A 17229-nucleotide genomic window follows, 5' to 3' on the forward strand; every position below is an offset into this window, starting at 1 on the left:
CATCATCAAAGGAGTCGTCCAGCTCAATGGAAGAGCTCTCACCTCCTCCATTAAACAGCTGGTCGAAGTACTCTCGCCATCTATTCTTAATCTCATCTTCCTTCACCAGAAGTCGATCTGTCCCATCCTTGATGCATTTGACTTGGTTGACATCCCTCGTCTTCCTCTCACGGATCTTGGCCATCTTATAGATGTCCCTTTCCCCTTCCTTCGTGTTTAACCGCTGGTAGAGGTCCTCATACGCCCGACCTCTTGCTTCACTCACTGCTCGCTTTGCGGTCTTCTTCGCCACCTTGTACTTCTCTACGTTGTCAACACTCCTGTCCAAGTGTAGGCGTTTGAAACATTCTTTCTTCTCCTTGATAGCCTTCTGGACATCCTCGTTCCACCACTAGGTATCTTTCGCTTCGCTTCTACTTCCCCTCGTCACCCCAAACTCCTCGGAAGCCACCTTCCGAATGCAAGTCGTCATCTTTATCCACATATTGTTTGCATCACCTCCTTCCTCCCAAGAGCCCTCCTTAATTACCCTCTCCTTTGAAAGCTTGAGCCGCTTCCCCCCTGAGCTTCCACCACTTCGTTCTAGCGACTTTAGCGCGCTTATCCCGCTGGACACGTATCCGGAAGCGGAAATCAGCCACCAAAAGCTTATGTTGAGGGACAACACTCTCTCCAGGTATCACTGTGGGGAACCGTCCAAATAGTATTCTAATTAATCATCAGGAGGATCATTATTCATAATCACAACCTCGACAATTAACCAGAATACCATTCCGGTAGTCCCGGCACGTGTTTTGTGCCCAGGATCGGAACACATGCCTTCCGACTCAAATATCACAACACAGTTTAATAGAGAGCAAATAATTAAACTGGATTACCATTGTTAAACAAGCAACTGCTTCCACAATTTACAACAAAAGAGGAACAACAACACTACTATGCATCGGAAGAAAAGCCTATACAACAAAAGAGTATGGAGCCGTATGCCCTTAGGCTCCATACCAAAAGCGCCGGAGTTCGGAGTAGAAGGTGCTACTCCTGCCCGCCACCCTGATCGGCAGGCACAAAGTAGCCGAACACTGCCTCATCTTCGCCGACCTGCGAACCTGAAAGCAACTTAAGGGCAGCACCCTTAGTACGAAGGTACTAGCAAGTCTTACACAGTATGAGTATATATATTCTCGACTCCAAGGATCATGCATTTAAAGCTGTAGCAAGGACTAAGACATGTTTAAGTTCATTAAGCGGTAAGCAACCTAGACTCTAGGTGTAAGCAACTGACTTAACCAACCACCGACTCAAACCCTGCCAACCAACTGATCAAAACAGATATATAACAACAAGTGTATAAAAGCAAACCATTCCCACCAAACCACCAACCACATACCGACCAAGCCACCCCAATCCAACCATGCCACAACCCACATCGAAACTCTACGACCAAAACATGGTCGCTCGGTGGAGATAAGCGATAGCGATGCTCATGACCGAGAGCGCGGCAGTTCGAACTGATTATACACCCTGCAGGGGGATACTCCTGGACCCACACGACACAGGGACCATACGGCTTGTGCCACCCGCTAAGATGCGCACAAGGGGGTACCCGTGACAACCTTTCCCAACCAGGCCCAACCATGTGGATCAACCATAGCTCGGCACGGCGGTATTAGAACTACTCCCCGAGCAAACTAATACCGCTAAAAGCCCGGACTCAAACCGGACTCACACCGTCTATGACGAGGCCCACATGACCACGTCTGCGAAGGTAATCGGCTCGCCTACCATTATATCAGCATGTGGTGAGTAAGGTATGTGCTAAAGCCGACTACACCGACGATCGGTGCTTAACCGGTGCAAGCGGTCTACGGTGTCCGGGTTCCCTCCCCGAACTGCCTGAGGACTCCTCGTGAGCAGATGACACCCCTAACACCGCCCACACCTCGTCTCAACTCACCACTCACCAAACCGACTCATCATCAACACAACCACAAATGTGAACAGGTAATAAGTCCTAGGCTCGCGACAACGGTGGACGCCGTCGTCGACTTCTACCGGAAAGCCTAAGTACCACTAAGCATAGCAAACTAAAATTAGACCGCGACGACACCACTAGGCTCCTAGGAACAACACATGACACGTGACCGAAATGGGATAATGCATCGGCATAGGTTCTACCCAACTCAGTACCCGACACATGCAAAGTATACATAAGCGTAGATAACATATTAAATTTTCAAGTAGACACGGTGCAATATGAACGATGCTTGCCTTGCTGCCCTGAATCAGAAAGGTGGGACGCCTCACGATCGCCCACGGCCTCCGGGATCGACGGATCGGCGTTCACTACAGAGAGCAACGCGTGCAATGTAATGAGCATGTATGAAATGCGATCATGTAAGAAAAATATGCTCCACAATACATGACAACGTTATTCCAAGATCGTACTGTCCAAACCAGAATTTTCCAAATGGTCTCAAAAAGTTTGGAGTTCATACGAATTAACTACGAATTTTACAAGCGATCAGCTATCAGGAAAGCCTGATAAACCGTGCTCGGGGTGCCCGGGATGAACAGTACTCACGGGGTACCCGGGGTGAACATTACCCGGGGGTGCTCGGGTGAACAGTACCCGGGGGTGCTCGGGTGAACAGTACCCGGGGTGCTCGGGATCGACCGTGCTCGGGTGCTCGGGGTGAACAGTACAGAGGTGCTCGGGTGCTCGGGTGAACAGTACCCGGGGGTCGTTGGGTAAACAGTACCCGGGTGCTCGGGAGTGCTCGGGGGTGACTGTACTCGTGCTCGGGTGAACAGTGCCCGTGGTGCTAGGGTGAACAGTACTCGGCGCTACAGTAAAATCAGCCTCGCGTAGCTCCAGAACAGCAGCCATTACGAAGGGAAAAACTGGGCTAAACTAACCTGGGAGTCTCTCTAAATCAAAAGTAAAAATGTCTAGAAGGGTGTACAGGGTCTAGACTTTGCTCAACCGCCTAGCAACATGATTCCTAACTCAAATCCACATAAATCCTCATTTGTTCCCAGACTGCAGAACCTTAAGAACTTTGCAACCCTAGTTCCAGATTCAAGATCTATCCAACCAAAAATGAGCATACATGCCATGGGAGTCTAGCAGACTCACCCAAGGTCCTTTGCTGAGGTTGGTGACCGCCAGTTGAAGGAGGAAACGACGGAAAATGGCTTGGAGAAGAGAGGAAAAACTGCTGCTTCCTTGCTTCTCCCAAAGAACACCAAACAAGTTCAGAACCAGCTCGAATTCCTTCGGGGAAACTGAAAATGAATTGGATGGACGAGTAGTCCTTGAGCTGGTGGTCTCGTGAGTACCACATACGTACCTTGATCTTGCTCCCAGAGGTAGGGATCCAAAGGGGAAAAAGGGAGCCTAAGAGAGAGAGTGAGAGAGACAGCCAACTCCAACTTGCTTCCTCAAAAAGCCTTATATGGTGGAGTGGGTGAGGAGTACGTATGGGCAAGTTTGAGGGGAGAGAGAGCTGTTGCCCACTTATAGAGAGATATTTTCCACCCAAGTGGGCCCCATTTACCTAGAGGAAAGTCCAGACTTGCTTCCAGCTCCTTTATTTCTCTTAGTTTTTCCTTCTCCCACCTCATTGACTCAAAGTGAAGTGCTCCAGCGACCCAAACTGGAACATGAAGCTGAAATTGCATGTTTTAGGATTAAAACACACAATTATGGATTTCGGGACGTGACAATCACCTTACAATCTAGGCAAGCACGCCTGTCTTCTCTTCTCGAGAGGACGAAATCGATCTGGCTAGAATGTTGGCCACTACTAAAGGTCACTAGATGGGATTCCCTTTTTTTAAAGAGGGTGTTAGCCACTATCATGTCGTAGGCTAGAGCAAAGCTTAAGACATCCTCTCCTTCTTGATTCCTACTTCCATAACCAAAGCCCCCATGCACCCCCTCGAAACCTGTGTTAGATGTACCCACGTGGCCATTAAGGTCTCCTCCTATGAAGAGCTTCTCGCCAATAGGTACACTCCTAACCATGTCCTCCAGGTCTTCCCAGAACTCCCTCTTGGTGCTTTCATTGTGGCCTACTTGAGGGGCATACGCGCTGATAACATTGAGAACTAAGTCCCCAACGACCAGCTTGACCAGGATAATCCGGTCCCCTTGCCTCTTGACGTCTACCACTCCATACTTGAGGCTCTTGTCGATCAAGATGCCTACTCCATTTTTATTTGTAGTTGTCCTCGTGTACCATAGCTTGAAGCCGGTACCCTCCACCTCCTTCGCCTTCTGTCCTTTCCATTTGGTTTCTTGGACGCATAGGATATTAACCCGTCTCCTCACCGCTGTATCAACTAACTCCCGTAGCTTACCCGTTAGGGACCCTATGTTCCAACTACCTAAGCGGATCCTACTTGGCTCAGCTAGCTTCTTTACCCTTCGCACTCGTCGAGTCAAATGCGAAGACCCTTGTTCATTTTTCACTACACCCGGGCGCCGATGTAGCGCGCCACTAAGGATGCGACGACCCGATCCTTGCCCACTTATCACCATATCCAGATCAAGATACGGCGCGCCACCAAGGGAGTGACGGCCCGGCCCTTGCTCATTTAACACCACATCCGGGTTCCAATGTGGCGCATCGCTAAGAGGGTTACGCCCCAACGATTTTCTTTCGGGTTTCATCTCCATAAGAGTGGCTGAGTTTTATGTTGGCTCGCCAAGTCTATCATAACCCTCCTCCTTTACCCGGGCTTAGGATCGGCTATGTCGAGACAACATAGGCGGAGTTAAAACAGTGATCTTCAACCGTCTAAAATTTCTAAAAACTTTATATATATATTTTCTAATCCATATATAACCTATTTAATTAAATTCACCTAATACATATGTAGAATTTAAACTAAAATTCTTTAAAAAAATCCACTTTTATAAATTTTAATAATAATTATAGCCTCAAATAAATTCTAAAAATATGAAAAATTCACTAATATTCTTCTTATGTGATGACTAATTTTAAAAATTATTTCTAGCCCTAACTTATATGATAAAAAAGTGAGTTTTTTTTCCGTTGGAAATATAGCCGTTGCAAATATAATACTTAAAAATATTTTTTAGTTATAGAATATTAATAAAAATATATATGAGTAGAATTTAGATAGTAAAATTTAGAAATCGGTTGAAACGTGTAAAGAAATATAAAGTGATTTTTTTAGAGGCTCCTTATATAGAGATATAAGAAGTTGATTGAAAATGCTCTAAGCATGTGCATATGTGCTTGTAGAGTACGTGGATACTATATATCTTTGTTGTACTCTCTTAAAAAAAGAACCCTCACGAAAAATATAGACCTGATTTTTTTAGTTAAAGAGTGACTAAAGCATACTCACTAATAAGGATGTTAATGAGTTGGGTCGAAGAGATGTCAATGAATTAAGTCTGGTCATCCTGACTGAACCCAAAATAGCGAGCAAAAATTGACATTGGATCTGCACCGTCGAGGTTCGGGATTTCAGTATAATAAACCGCTAATGAACAATTCATTACAGATTATCAACAGTGAGCCAGTGATCTGATCCATCAGGAGTTTCGTGATTGATGTAATGCTATGGATTTCCCTGTGTTAAATCTGAAAATGAAAGATTTCTTTTGCTTTTGCAACCAAATAGGCTAATATAATTTCCGGGGGAAAAAACTAATATAAGCAGCCATTTGGAAGGAGGGATCCATCCAAGTAGGAGTGAAAATGCATCCTGCAATATTTGACCAGCTAACAGTCTGTTCAGTGTTCACCTGCCGTTGCTGGACAGAGCCGTGCCTTCCTTCTTCTGCTCATCTCCCTTCTCGTCGCGGCCACCATGGACCGCTGCCACTCTCTCTCACACACTATCTCTTTTGAGATCGACCCATGCCACTCTCTGCAAGACATACCACTTGACTCAACATGCCTCGTCGTCTTCCAAGACGCCCACATCACCCGGAGGTGACCAGCGGCCCTATTATTATTTAAAATTAAAATATAAAATTAGATAATTATTCTCATTCCATTCGTTTTATTCTTTCAATCAAATACAAAATTAAATTGCCTCATATACTCAACTAAACATATGACTAATTCTAATCCATCCATCGTTCTCTTCAACTAAACACATCTTAAATGTTTAAGACATTATACTACCTGTATTCTGAAATAGATGTCGTCATAGAATACATACATACAGTTAAAATTTAAAAAATTTGATTATTAATATACACAAAACTATTAGAATTTATTATATAAATAATAATAATAAATTTATCATAGAAAATACTTTAATATCATCTAATTTTTATCAACTTTATCAAAAATAGTTATCAAAAATAATAATCAAACATATTTATTAAGACTGTATCAATATCTTAAACGATAAGTAAAATAGAACAGATATAGTAAATCACTAGCAGTGGTCTCATATGCCTTTTTAAAATTCTAATGTTCTATTTTTTTCCTATTTTATTGGAACATTTCTATTTCCAAAACTCCAAAGTCGACAACAAAAACTGCTGGACTTTGCTTTGCAGGCTATGACCGCTCTAATCCTGTGCAATTAATAATAAAGCCCATTCAACCCACCGCATTAAACCCTAGCCACCGGCGGCTCCGCCTTTCCCATTCGATTTCCCCATGACGCTCTGCCACTCCCCCGCCTCCGCAGCCGCCGCCGCCGCCGCCGCTGGCAGCAACCTGGGCCTCCTCCGCCGGTCGCGCTCGGCCCCCGCCGTCGTGGTGAGCTCCTGTTTCCCATCCACCCCTTCCGCCGCTCGCCCTCTCCCCTGTTCGTATTTGTCTCGTGCTGTCGTACTATGGTCGTAGTATCAATTCGTCATCTGAGCCATCTGGACGTATCCATGATTTGTGACGGTGATAGTTGGCGTTCGCATCTCGGGAGTCGCACTTGATTGCATTATCTCCGTGTTTATACTTTTGACAAGGTTTTCGAAGCTTGCTAATAACTCAAAATTTCAATTTTGGAACTTGGAATCATGCTTGCACCTGCATATAAAGGAGGTTGCTGATGTTAATCAATAATGTTGAACCGGCACCGTGGGCGAATGCGCTTCTTCCTACTTAAGCTAAAAATGATCTTCATGCGTGCAGAGGTGTAAAAAGATTGATTCTCTGAGGGCAATCAACGGAGCACCGCCATGCATTTCAGTGTCTGATGGATCACTGCTGACTCCTGTAACACAAGTTTTCCGGGATGCAAACATTAGGAACGACACAAGGCTGCGTATCTTCTCAGGCACAGCCAATCCTTCCCTTTCGCAGGTCAGTTGAATCTAGCATGAAGAAATTCTCTCTTTATACATTATTTGTACTCTTGCTTTGAATTTGACAGAGACAACCAATTGAACTGTACTAACCACCTAAGAGCGTTCAGTACATTCACTTCTTTTGAGTTTTGAAAAGTGGACCAGTAAAAAGGAAAATGGAAATGAAGGATTGTTTATCAATATGCCCATATCTAAGACTCTAACCAAATATTTTTCTCTACGTGCCTGATTTCTTTCTGGTGTCTTATGAACAGGAAATAGCAAGCTACTTGGGTTTAGAACTTGGGAAGATTAATATAAAAAGGTTTGCAGACGGCGAAATATATGTTCAGTTACAAGAAAGTGTACGGGGCTGTAATGTTTTCCTTGTGCAACCAACATGTCCGCCTGCAAATGAAAATCTTATGGAACTTCTGATCATGGTTGATGCCTGTAGGAGAGCATCTGCTAAGAATATTACTGCAGTTATCCCTTATTTTGGTTATGCCAGGGCTGACAGGAAGGTAATATTGCTTTTTATTGAAGAAAAGGCACCTACAACGTATCACGTGTCAAATGCTTGTACCGCTTATTATTTTAATAGCTAGTGGTAGTAGTTGTTCTCTCTTTTTATTGAAGAAAAGGCACCTGCAACGTACCACATGTCACATGCTTGTACCGCTTATTATTTTAATAGCTAGGGAGTTTTGCATTTTTGCAGCGCTTAGAATCAGCTTATTTTCAATCACCTTGCCATTGTTAAAACTAACTGAAACACTTATCCGTTTTCTCAGTCTCAAGGCCGGGAATCTATAGCTGCAAAGCTTGTAGCTAATATGATTACAGAAGCTGGTGCGAACCGTGTCCTTATTTGTGACCTTCATTCCAGTCAAGCCATGGGATACTTTGACATCCCAGTAGATCATGTTTATGGTCAGGTATATACTGATGCATGTTGCTTAATTTGATCAATGTCTTTAAAATTTGCATGTGATTATATTCATTCTTTTTACAATTGTTTCTATTTGGCCCCTTTGATCTGTCAAGCCGGTGATTCTTGATTACCTCGCCAGTAAGACAATATGTTCAAATGATTTGGTGGTTGTATCTCCTGATGTTGGAGGCGTTGCCAGGGCACGTGCTTTTGCCAAAAAGCTGTCCGATGCACCTTTAGCAATTGTCGATAAAAGAAGGCATGGACACAATGTTGCTGAGGCAAGTACTGTATTCTTTGTTTAAAGAGTGTAGCAGGATGAATGGATGCAAATATAAGAAAATCTTAAGTTTTTAACTTAAATATTAGTTTTTCCCTTAGTTCCTGTACTATTATGAAAAAACTGACTAGGATGTACAGAACAAAATCTTCACTGGGGCTTTTCCCTACTCTGTCACATAATACTCTGATTACGTTGCTTCATACTCAATCTGCATGAATTGTATACTGCATTTGAAGACTGTCTATCTTAACACATGGTGCATGCTGGTTTTATTGCCATGCTTTTATATCAGTTCTGTTTGAATGAGCAAGTACATCATATCACGTGCATTTATTACAGGTCATGAATCTTATTGGAGATGTTAGAGGAAAAGTGGCTGTTATGATGGATGATATGATTGACACAGCAGGTAAGTTCTCCCTTATAGGTTTATAAGCAAAATTTGTAGTATGGACATTTTTTTCTCATAAGAGGCAGTTAGGCCGTGACTATATTTTCTCAACTATCCGGCAGGGCTGAGGGCCTTGAGGCTAAACGCCATGCAGTTACTAGTCAAGGACTAGTTATGCCATAAGAGTGCCTATTAAAAGTAGAACTGAATAATACTCACCTAGTATTGTTTTCTGATTTAAACTTAGAAGCCCGATGAATCGTGTCACATTCGTGCATGACAACTCAAGAAAATTCTAGCATCACATTGCATGCTAAACTAGTTAGCCTCTCTGAGATACTTCTTCCGGATACCATTATCCTAATGAAACTATCAAAAATAAATTAGGAACTATTGCCAAAGGAGCTGAGCTACTGCATCAGGAAGGAGCTCGAGAAGTATATGCATGTTGTACACATGCTGTTTTTAGGTAGGCTCTAATTCTTGAAATTATTTTCAGTCATTCTGTTTTTTTTTCTGTGGCAATATGTTGTAGCTACCTGATTGTTTTGTAAGTATATTTATACATTACCTTTTCAGTCCACCTGCCATCGAAAGGTTATCAAGCGGTTTGTTTCAAGAAGTAATCATCACGAACACTATCCCTCTGAAGGAGGAGAAGAGTTTTCCACAGTTGACCATTCTTTCAGTTGCTAACCTTTTAGGCGAGACAATCTGGCGTGTTCATGACGATTGCTCAGTAAGTTTTAAGTTCTAACTAGCAACAACATAAAATTAGACATTACTATTTTGTATACCAGATTCGGTGCTTCCAATTGGCTCCTCAGCTCATTTCACAATCCTCATGCTACTATTCCTCAGAAGCAGCTGCTTTTTTTTTAATGGTGCAATTTTTAATTCAAATAGCTGAATGAATTCAGGTTGGTCATGAGCCATACTCCAGCTTGGATATTGACTAATGCTTAAGGTGTATTACCCCTGTCGCGCTTCCTTGGGGGCGCACTACATCATGCCTAGGTGAGATTGGCACTGCAGTGATGTCTAGTGCCCACATATGTTCTTGACATACCTCAGCAAACAGTTGTTTCTCTACAAGCTGTATACTAGGCATGTTTGATTCTGTTGTGGACCTACAATTCATCATATGTACATTTTCTGTCGGTGATTTATACTCCATTGTTGAACAGTTGCTTTTCTTATGCAGGAATTGTTTTGGAAGGTCGCAGCCTTTTCTTCTTTTTTGTTTAATAAGCAGCTCTATGTAATCCGGAATTCCGGTAGCACAGAACTTCTAGTATGCCTTTGAATGATAGTACATAAGATGTAAGTTTGGATATTAGTACTATTTTTCAGCTATCCTCAATGTATGTACATACGTGCCATTTCTTTTCCAGTTTCTAGATGCCGAGTGTTTAGCTTGATATGTTTGTACTCCTGTATTCGATTTTATGATGTGTTTTTCTCACTAGCGTCACCTTGTGTCACTTGCATCAACAGTAAACGGTTGTTTGTATTGCACCCAAAATCGCTATATATATTTTTTTCCCACGACCTTGTGGTTTGGTGTCCAAAATGGTCTGCATTTTTGACAGTCTGACAACACACGCAGAAGGAGCTTAAACTGTCGTTACAGCCAATTGAATGACGCAGCGGCTCAGCTGTTGCGGCCGACGAGCGCTCCGGTCGTGAGGAGCCTTGGGCCTCGGCGACCCGCCGTCCCAGGACGAGTCGCACCTCAAATCGCAGGCAAAACACTTGGGGTGGCTACTCACTCGATCGGCGCTACGAAGATGAGCGACGCAGCCCTGCAAGATCACACGCTCGGCATGCGCAAGTATTAGTATCAGTCGTCGATTACACCAGCCGAACTAGTTTTACGAATGACCAGGATGCACTGGTAGTACCTACGGCGAATGCAGAGGAGCCAGATCGACTCGTCCACCTCTATCTACCTTTTCCTCCTCTTCCTATTCTCCCTTTCTTCTTCCTCTCTCATTTATGGTAAAAAATTGTTTTGGGGGCTCCGTTGGCTGGAAAGCGGTAGGGGGGCTGGAGACTACAGCGCGCCAAACGGCAACTCTTGGCTATGCAACGAGCGCAAACTCTTTTTGACAAGCGCAGCAAAGATGACGGTCGCTGCCTCTTACAACCCAAGTTCAGATAGATATGCACCTCCCCTCCTGACAGGAGGAACACCCCAAAAATCCAGCAGATATTACAATATGCACCTCTAGCAAAGTAAGTGGCAGTTCCCCTCCTTGCAGCATACGGAGTACTACCGAGCCACCAACACATCAGAATCAACGGTCAACAAGTAGGCGAGCAAGATCGAACAACAGCTCTATGAGTAGCCTCTACGACAACACGGTCATAAGATCCCCTCCTGTATCATGAAACTACTCATGAGATGGCTTCATCAAACTACCATCATCTTCATGTTCTTGGTATATAGGAAACTACCATTGCCAAATTTCTTGGCTTTAATCTGCTACATGCCTTACATTTCTAGACAAAATCACATGCATCTTGGCAGAACAAAAAGAAAATATATGAATCAACCAAACACCGATACACTGCAAAGGAAAAGATGGCGAAATGGTAGGTTAGTTCAAATGTTATTGAGCCGTTGTCCCCACAAACTGAAGAAATAATAGTAGAAACTTCTCCCAACAGAAGCTATTTCTTTTAAATTATGATGTTACCACTGACTACGGTTCTCCAGGAATGCTGCAGCAATTCATCAAAAAGGAAAACACACTTGGATCTTGCTAATCTTCACAAAGAAATTAGATCTGCTGGTGAAGCATATCTACTCCATTGTCATGTCTCAACTTGCCTCAACTACTAGGACTTCTAGTATTCAAGAACGAAACATTGAATAAGCAATGTTTAAACACCAAAAGTTTCAGACTCGGTATCTATCTATGAAAGCATTTTCTTAAAACCTGGCCTGTTAAAGAAACAAGAGACTCACCGGTTTGAAGTGGGAGGTTGGAACAGCCAATGGATCCTTGAATGACAAGTCATCTTCTGTAGACTATGGACAGTTGCCTTTATTCTATTATAGTGCCTATTCTAGATGGTAAAGATTGATCATTGCTACTATAATCCACTGATTACAGTGAGATCGAATTATTGGTACATTAGATAAGCAATGCCAAACGTTTGAATGGCCAAAAACCTTGAAAATTTCGGACGCAAGGTACAATTTTACAGCAAAAATATGTAAAACTAGAGTACATCACGGTCAAAGGAAAACTTCATGGTACATGTAAACTGATATCCTAGAAGCATATTGGACAGTGGACACTATGTCATACCAGGTGAGATGTGATTCAGGACACAATAATGTTAAATTTCGGAATACATCTCTACCAAAATATGTTTGATCTTCAAAAAGAATGCCTGCAAAAATCTGAAATTATAAGGAAAAACTAAGTCAAACATTCAGCTACCAAACTGGATTATTGTGGCTTGTAAAACACCAGCCAATCTACCGATGTGACGTAACGGTCAGCATCCTGAGAAATCACATCAAACGCTCTTCTAATAAAGGCTAATAAAATTACAAGAATACTGTATGTTCATACAAAACATAGCTTGTAAAACATTAAATGTTACATTATCTTAACTTTGGTCCATTGGATATCTGTATAAACCAAAATGACTACAACTGCTATAGTGTACAGCACATGCTCAGTTAAATAGACAGCATGAATCACACATATGATAGAACTTACAAACATAGAACCGCCCCATACAAATTCACCTTTTATTAGGCAACTTTATGCAGGAAAGCTGTTTGCGGATCTCATGAAAACGGTCATCTGGAACCATTATCATGTCTGACTAATTGACTTTCACTAGTGTAATGTGATAGCCCTAAAACAAAGTGCAAGGTCCTAAAGCTAGACGTTGTCTATTCTAAGAAAATGTAGCAGGAATGACAACCAGCTATCACAGTTTCTCAGACAACTACAGAAAATACAAGAAGCATGAACCCCCATTGAGAACCTCTCAAACCCTTAACCTCATAATGCAGTAGGAACTGAGTTCATAGCAAGGTTTAATAGAAGATTACCTGTTTCAGCTAAGTCATAGGATCAAGCAGAGCGCAGACCAGCAGCCGAATGTGAGGTAGCAAGGTCAGATAAATAGATAGTTACTTATACAAAAGAAATAATCTTCTGATCATGTGCTCGCAACGATGCATTGTTGTATAACCTCATAGTGTACCACGTGGGATAGAACCCATTTCGATACATTGCATCCATCCACCTCTCAGCCTCATTTCTGTCATCATTCTTGCAGAAACCGTGTACCATTATATCAAAAGTCCATCGATTTGGTTGATACCCCTTTCTGCACAGCCTTTCGTACAAATTACAGGCAGAATCCATCCTCCCTGCCATGGACAACCCTCGTAACAGCATGTTATAAGTATAAATATCAACAGGAAAATACTTTTCCATCTCCTCTCCTAAACGCTCTAAGTCATTCATGTTTCTAATACCACTTGCAAACGAGGTAATAAGATCACCAATCAAAAGCCTTCCTGCCTCCCGACCTTGGATCTCTTCACCTTTCACTTCTACAGACTTTGAATTATCTCTCGAACGTAACAAAGCCTTCAGAAGATTGCTGCCCATCAATGTGTGCAAGAGAAGCACATTACACAAGAAAGCTGAAACAGGGCGACCTGTCTCTCTGAAATCATCAATAACTTTTATAACACTGTCATAATCCCTGACAGAGCACAGCAAGAGAACAAGATGCTCGTAGCACCTGATGCTTGGGATAATACCATTATCCCTCGCTTCCTTCCAGAACACCATTGCCTGCTCAGGCTTCCGAGCTTCGCACAGACCAGATATGAATACATTATACAGCTTGGTGCCAGGTGGCTTCTTCCCACGAATGAGGTTAAAAAAGTTAAGTGCATCGCCAATACGTTTGCTCCTTAGATAACTCATGAGAAGAAGGATGTTGCTTTCCACTGATGGTCCAATCCCTGCGAACTCCATTCGGCTATACACCTCCCTGGCCATGTCTGCCCTCTTAGCGTGTCCAGCCCCAGAAATAAAGTAGTTGTAGCACACATGGGGTTGGAGTTCGCTCCGGTCCAACTGGTTGTCTAACAACTCCAGAACCTCAGCATATCTATTCAACTCACACAAAGCACAAACAACTGACTGATAGAGACTTCGGGTCGGGATGTGCCCCATATCTTGCATTTCCAGTATGAGCCTTGGAAGCACATCCACCCTCTTAATCAATATTAATGCCCGAATCAAGCTCTTGTAGGTTGACTCATAACGATATAAGCCCACATGGCTCTTGCTGCTTGCTATCTGAGGCACTGCACATGCTTCCTCCACATTGCCACTCTTGCATAGTGCCACTAGGTATTTGGCCAAGACAGAGTCCATTGGCCAGACTTCCTGCTTGAGTGCCCTGTCCAGCAGCTCCCGCACCTTATCCAGCTTCCCCTCTTGACACAACACATTTGCAAACATGGCAAATGTCTGACGCCCAGGAAAGTATCCTCCTGCCATAGCTTGCTCCAACACCAGACACGCCTCCTCTGTTTCCCCACCCCGGCACAGCGCCCTGATCAGATTATTATAAACATCCTTGTTAGGGTTAATCCCAAGCTCCATTCTCGACCTATACAAATGCATGGCTACTTCAACGAGACCAGCCTTGCAAAAGAAGCAAAGCGCAGCATTCATGGCTGAACGGCCAGGAGCAATGCCCTCCTCCATCATTTCCACGAGCAAGTCATACACTTCACCGAGTCTGTTCCTGCGAAGCAAGCGATAAACAAGCTTGTCATACCGCTGCCCATCAGGGATATAGCCTTCAGTTTCCTTTTTATCAGAAAGGAACTTCAACGTAGTATCAAGCCTCCCAGCCTCAATGAGGCCATGAATCCACGCACCATACACGTCACAGGACGCAAACTTATCAACGATCTGGGCTGCCTCAGCAAAGCGTCCACGGCGGCAGAACTCGGTGATGATGGAGCCAGCAGCAGGTCCACGGGATGCTTCAGCAAAAGGGAGGGTGTCAAGGAGCGCAACAGCATCGTCAAGGCGGGCGCGGCGACAGAGGCTCTTGATGAGGATGCATGTGGCGACAGGGCTGCTGACAAGGTTGCGGGCGAAGGAATCGGCGAGGTCGTGGAGCGACGCATCGACGAGGGAGTTGAGGAGGATGCGAGATGAGACGGCGTCGAGGTCGAGGCCTCGGAAGCGCATGCGGCCGAGGACGCTGAGCCCACGCTGGGGGTCGCCCGCGACGGCGTAGCCGACGACGAGCGTGTCGTGGAAGCGCGGGTGCCCGGCCGCCGCGGTGGTATCGGAAAAGAGGCGGAGCCAGTCGACCACTACGGTGTTGCGGCGCGCGCGGGCGAGGAGCCGGAACACGGTGTGGTACACGACGCGCGTGTGGCTGTAGCGCGGGCGGCGGCCCGACCAGTCGAAGAACCTCAGGCGGAGCAGCAGGAGCGCGTCGCCGTCAGGGAGCCTCCGCGGGCGGTGGCGGAGAACGGCGAGGACGAGCTGCTCCGAGAGCGGGAGCGCCTCGAGCGCTGCCGAATCCTCGGCCGCAAGCGCCTCGTAGATCGCGTCGAGCGCCTTGAGCGGCGCGGCGGCGGGGGCCTCGAGGAACCAGTCGCGGAAGGAGGCGGCGATGGCGGACGAAGCCGCGGTGACGGAGCTGGCGTCTTCGGTGCGCGGCGGAAGCAGCGGAGAGAGCGCCGGGAGCGGCGGTGGTGCGCGGGGAGTAGGCGCAGAGGTGGACGCCGAGAAGGTGTTCGAGAGAATGGCGAGCAGGGAGCGGGAAAGGAGGAGGCGGCGGGAGCGGGAGGGGAGCGGGCCGAGGAGGCGGGGCATGGCGAGCGAGGCCTCTCGGCGGTGGTCAGCGGCGCGGACGTAGCCGCCGGCAGCAGCGGCGGCCGGCGGCAGCGGGTGGCATCTGGGGTGGTAGTGGAAGGGCGGCGGCTGCGTGCCCGGTCTGGTCTACTGGGTGGGTCGGGTGGGAACTTCGCGGGAGGGTTTGGAGTTTGGGTTGGGTCGTAGTCGGTCGCTGTGGCGTGATGTGGGCCGAGTGTTTGTTTGGGTCGGACTCGTTCCCATTTTTTTTGTTTTTGGGATGGGGGTGTTGGATTAGCTAAAGGTTTCTTAAATGGAGCAACGTAGATTATAAGTAATGTCACTTCCTTTTACATTTGGATCATCTTGGAACGTTCAGAATATTTACTCGTTTCTCCTATTATTTAACTTTCATACTTAAATATTTAATATTTATATTTTATATATTTTAAAAATATATTTAATATCATATTATTTATCTTTTATATCTAAACATATAATATTTGTATTCCATACAGTCACCGTTGCGTTTCTCCAGATGCTACACCGCCTCCCACACTTCGTATACAGTGTCGGATTTTTTCAGAGGGTATGTCGTCTCCTGTATTTCGCCTACAACGTCAACTTTTTGAGAGAGTACATCGTCGTTTGCATGTCGCCTCCACCATCGTTTATCATGGAGATCGCCTTCGTATGCTATCTTTACACCAAGGTGTTATACGAGAATTATTTTCATCCCCTCATAAAATCAGTCATCATCTTGATATTTTTCACAATGTTGCTACAGGCGGGTAACTCTAGCCGATATAGTTACCTCCACCTTCCTATCCAGTTACTCACTATTCTGATCCCTGAAACTACATAAACATGTTATGAATTTTACGTATACAAATCTCTATTTTATTATGCTATATGCTTTTACTTTTTTCACGTTGTTATATACTAAATTAACTTTACGTGTGAAACATATATGTAGTTGCTACTTATAGGAGGTGTGAGGCCACGAGAGCTTCTTGGTCTACCTGTTGTGCTAATAAGAGGCATACATGCATGTATTATTCCTTGCACCTTGTTTTAGATTATGTTCGGGATGACCTTAGCTAGGATACTTTGATGAAGTTGTAGTACATTCTCGTCTAATTTTAGAAAACTACCACTTCTTTGGTCTAAATGTCACGAAAGCACCATAATCTTATCATGTATCATAGACTCATCAATTACTTGGACTCCCTTCTCATAAAATTATTGTTTTCTTACACTCCCCGTTCCTGACCCAGTGGGACCCACTTGACAATGTCGTGAAGAAGAAATTCCAGATGTTCCTGTCACCATGTCATCCTGGGTGCATGTCATGCAAGCAAGCCAACATGGCTTTCTGGGTTGACATGAAGACAAGGAGGGCAGATCATCTGTCATTTCTGATGCGAGCAGGAGAGGCGGTGACGTTTTGGGCCTGTTTTGGCT

General features: G+C 44.6%; 2 protein-coding genes across 2 annotated transcripts; one reads left to right on the forward strand and one right to left on the reverse strand.

Moving 5' to 3' along the window:
• The first annotated feature begins 6569 nt into the window (after window positions 1-6569).
• LOC133922752 (ribose-phosphate pyrophosphokinase 1, chloroplastic) lies at window positions 6570-10311 on the forward strand. Its single transcript, XM_062368219.1, has 10 exons — window positions 6570-6755; window positions 7128-7298; window positions 7558-7806; window positions 8077-8220; window positions 8330-8497; window positions 8839-8908; window positions 9278-9359; window positions 9470-9629; window positions 9811-9907; window positions 10095-10311. Exons 1-9 carry the CDS (start codon window positions 6654-6656, stop codon window positions 9847-9849), a joined length of 1185 nt encoding a protein of 394 aa, XP_062224203.1. The 5' UTR covers window positions 6570-6653; the 3' UTR covers window positions 9850-9907; window positions 10095-10311.
• A 1701-nt stretch (window positions 10312-12012) lies between these two features.
• LOC133922753 (pentatricopeptide repeat-containing protein At1g71210, mitochondrial-like) lies at window positions 12013-15942 on the reverse strand. Its single transcript, XM_062368221.1, has 2 exons — window positions 12972-15942; window positions 12013-12305 (listed from the first exon to the last, which is right to left on the reverse strand). Exon 1 carries the CDS (start codon window positions 15784-15786, stop codon window positions 13057-13059), a length of 2730 nt encoding a protein of 909 aa, XP_062224205.1. The 5' UTR covers window positions 15787-15942; the 3' UTR covers window positions 12013-12305; window positions 12972-13056.
• Window positions 15943-17229: the final 1287 nt, after the last annotated feature.

The sequence above is a fragment of the Phragmites australis genome, chromosome 6 (genome assembly GCF_958298935.1).
Source record: "Phragmites australis chromosome 6, lpPhrAust1.1, whole genome shotgun sequence".
Taxonomy (NCBI): Eukaryota; Viridiplantae; Streptophyta; class Magnoliopsida; order Poales; family Poaceae; genus Phragmites; species Phragmites australis.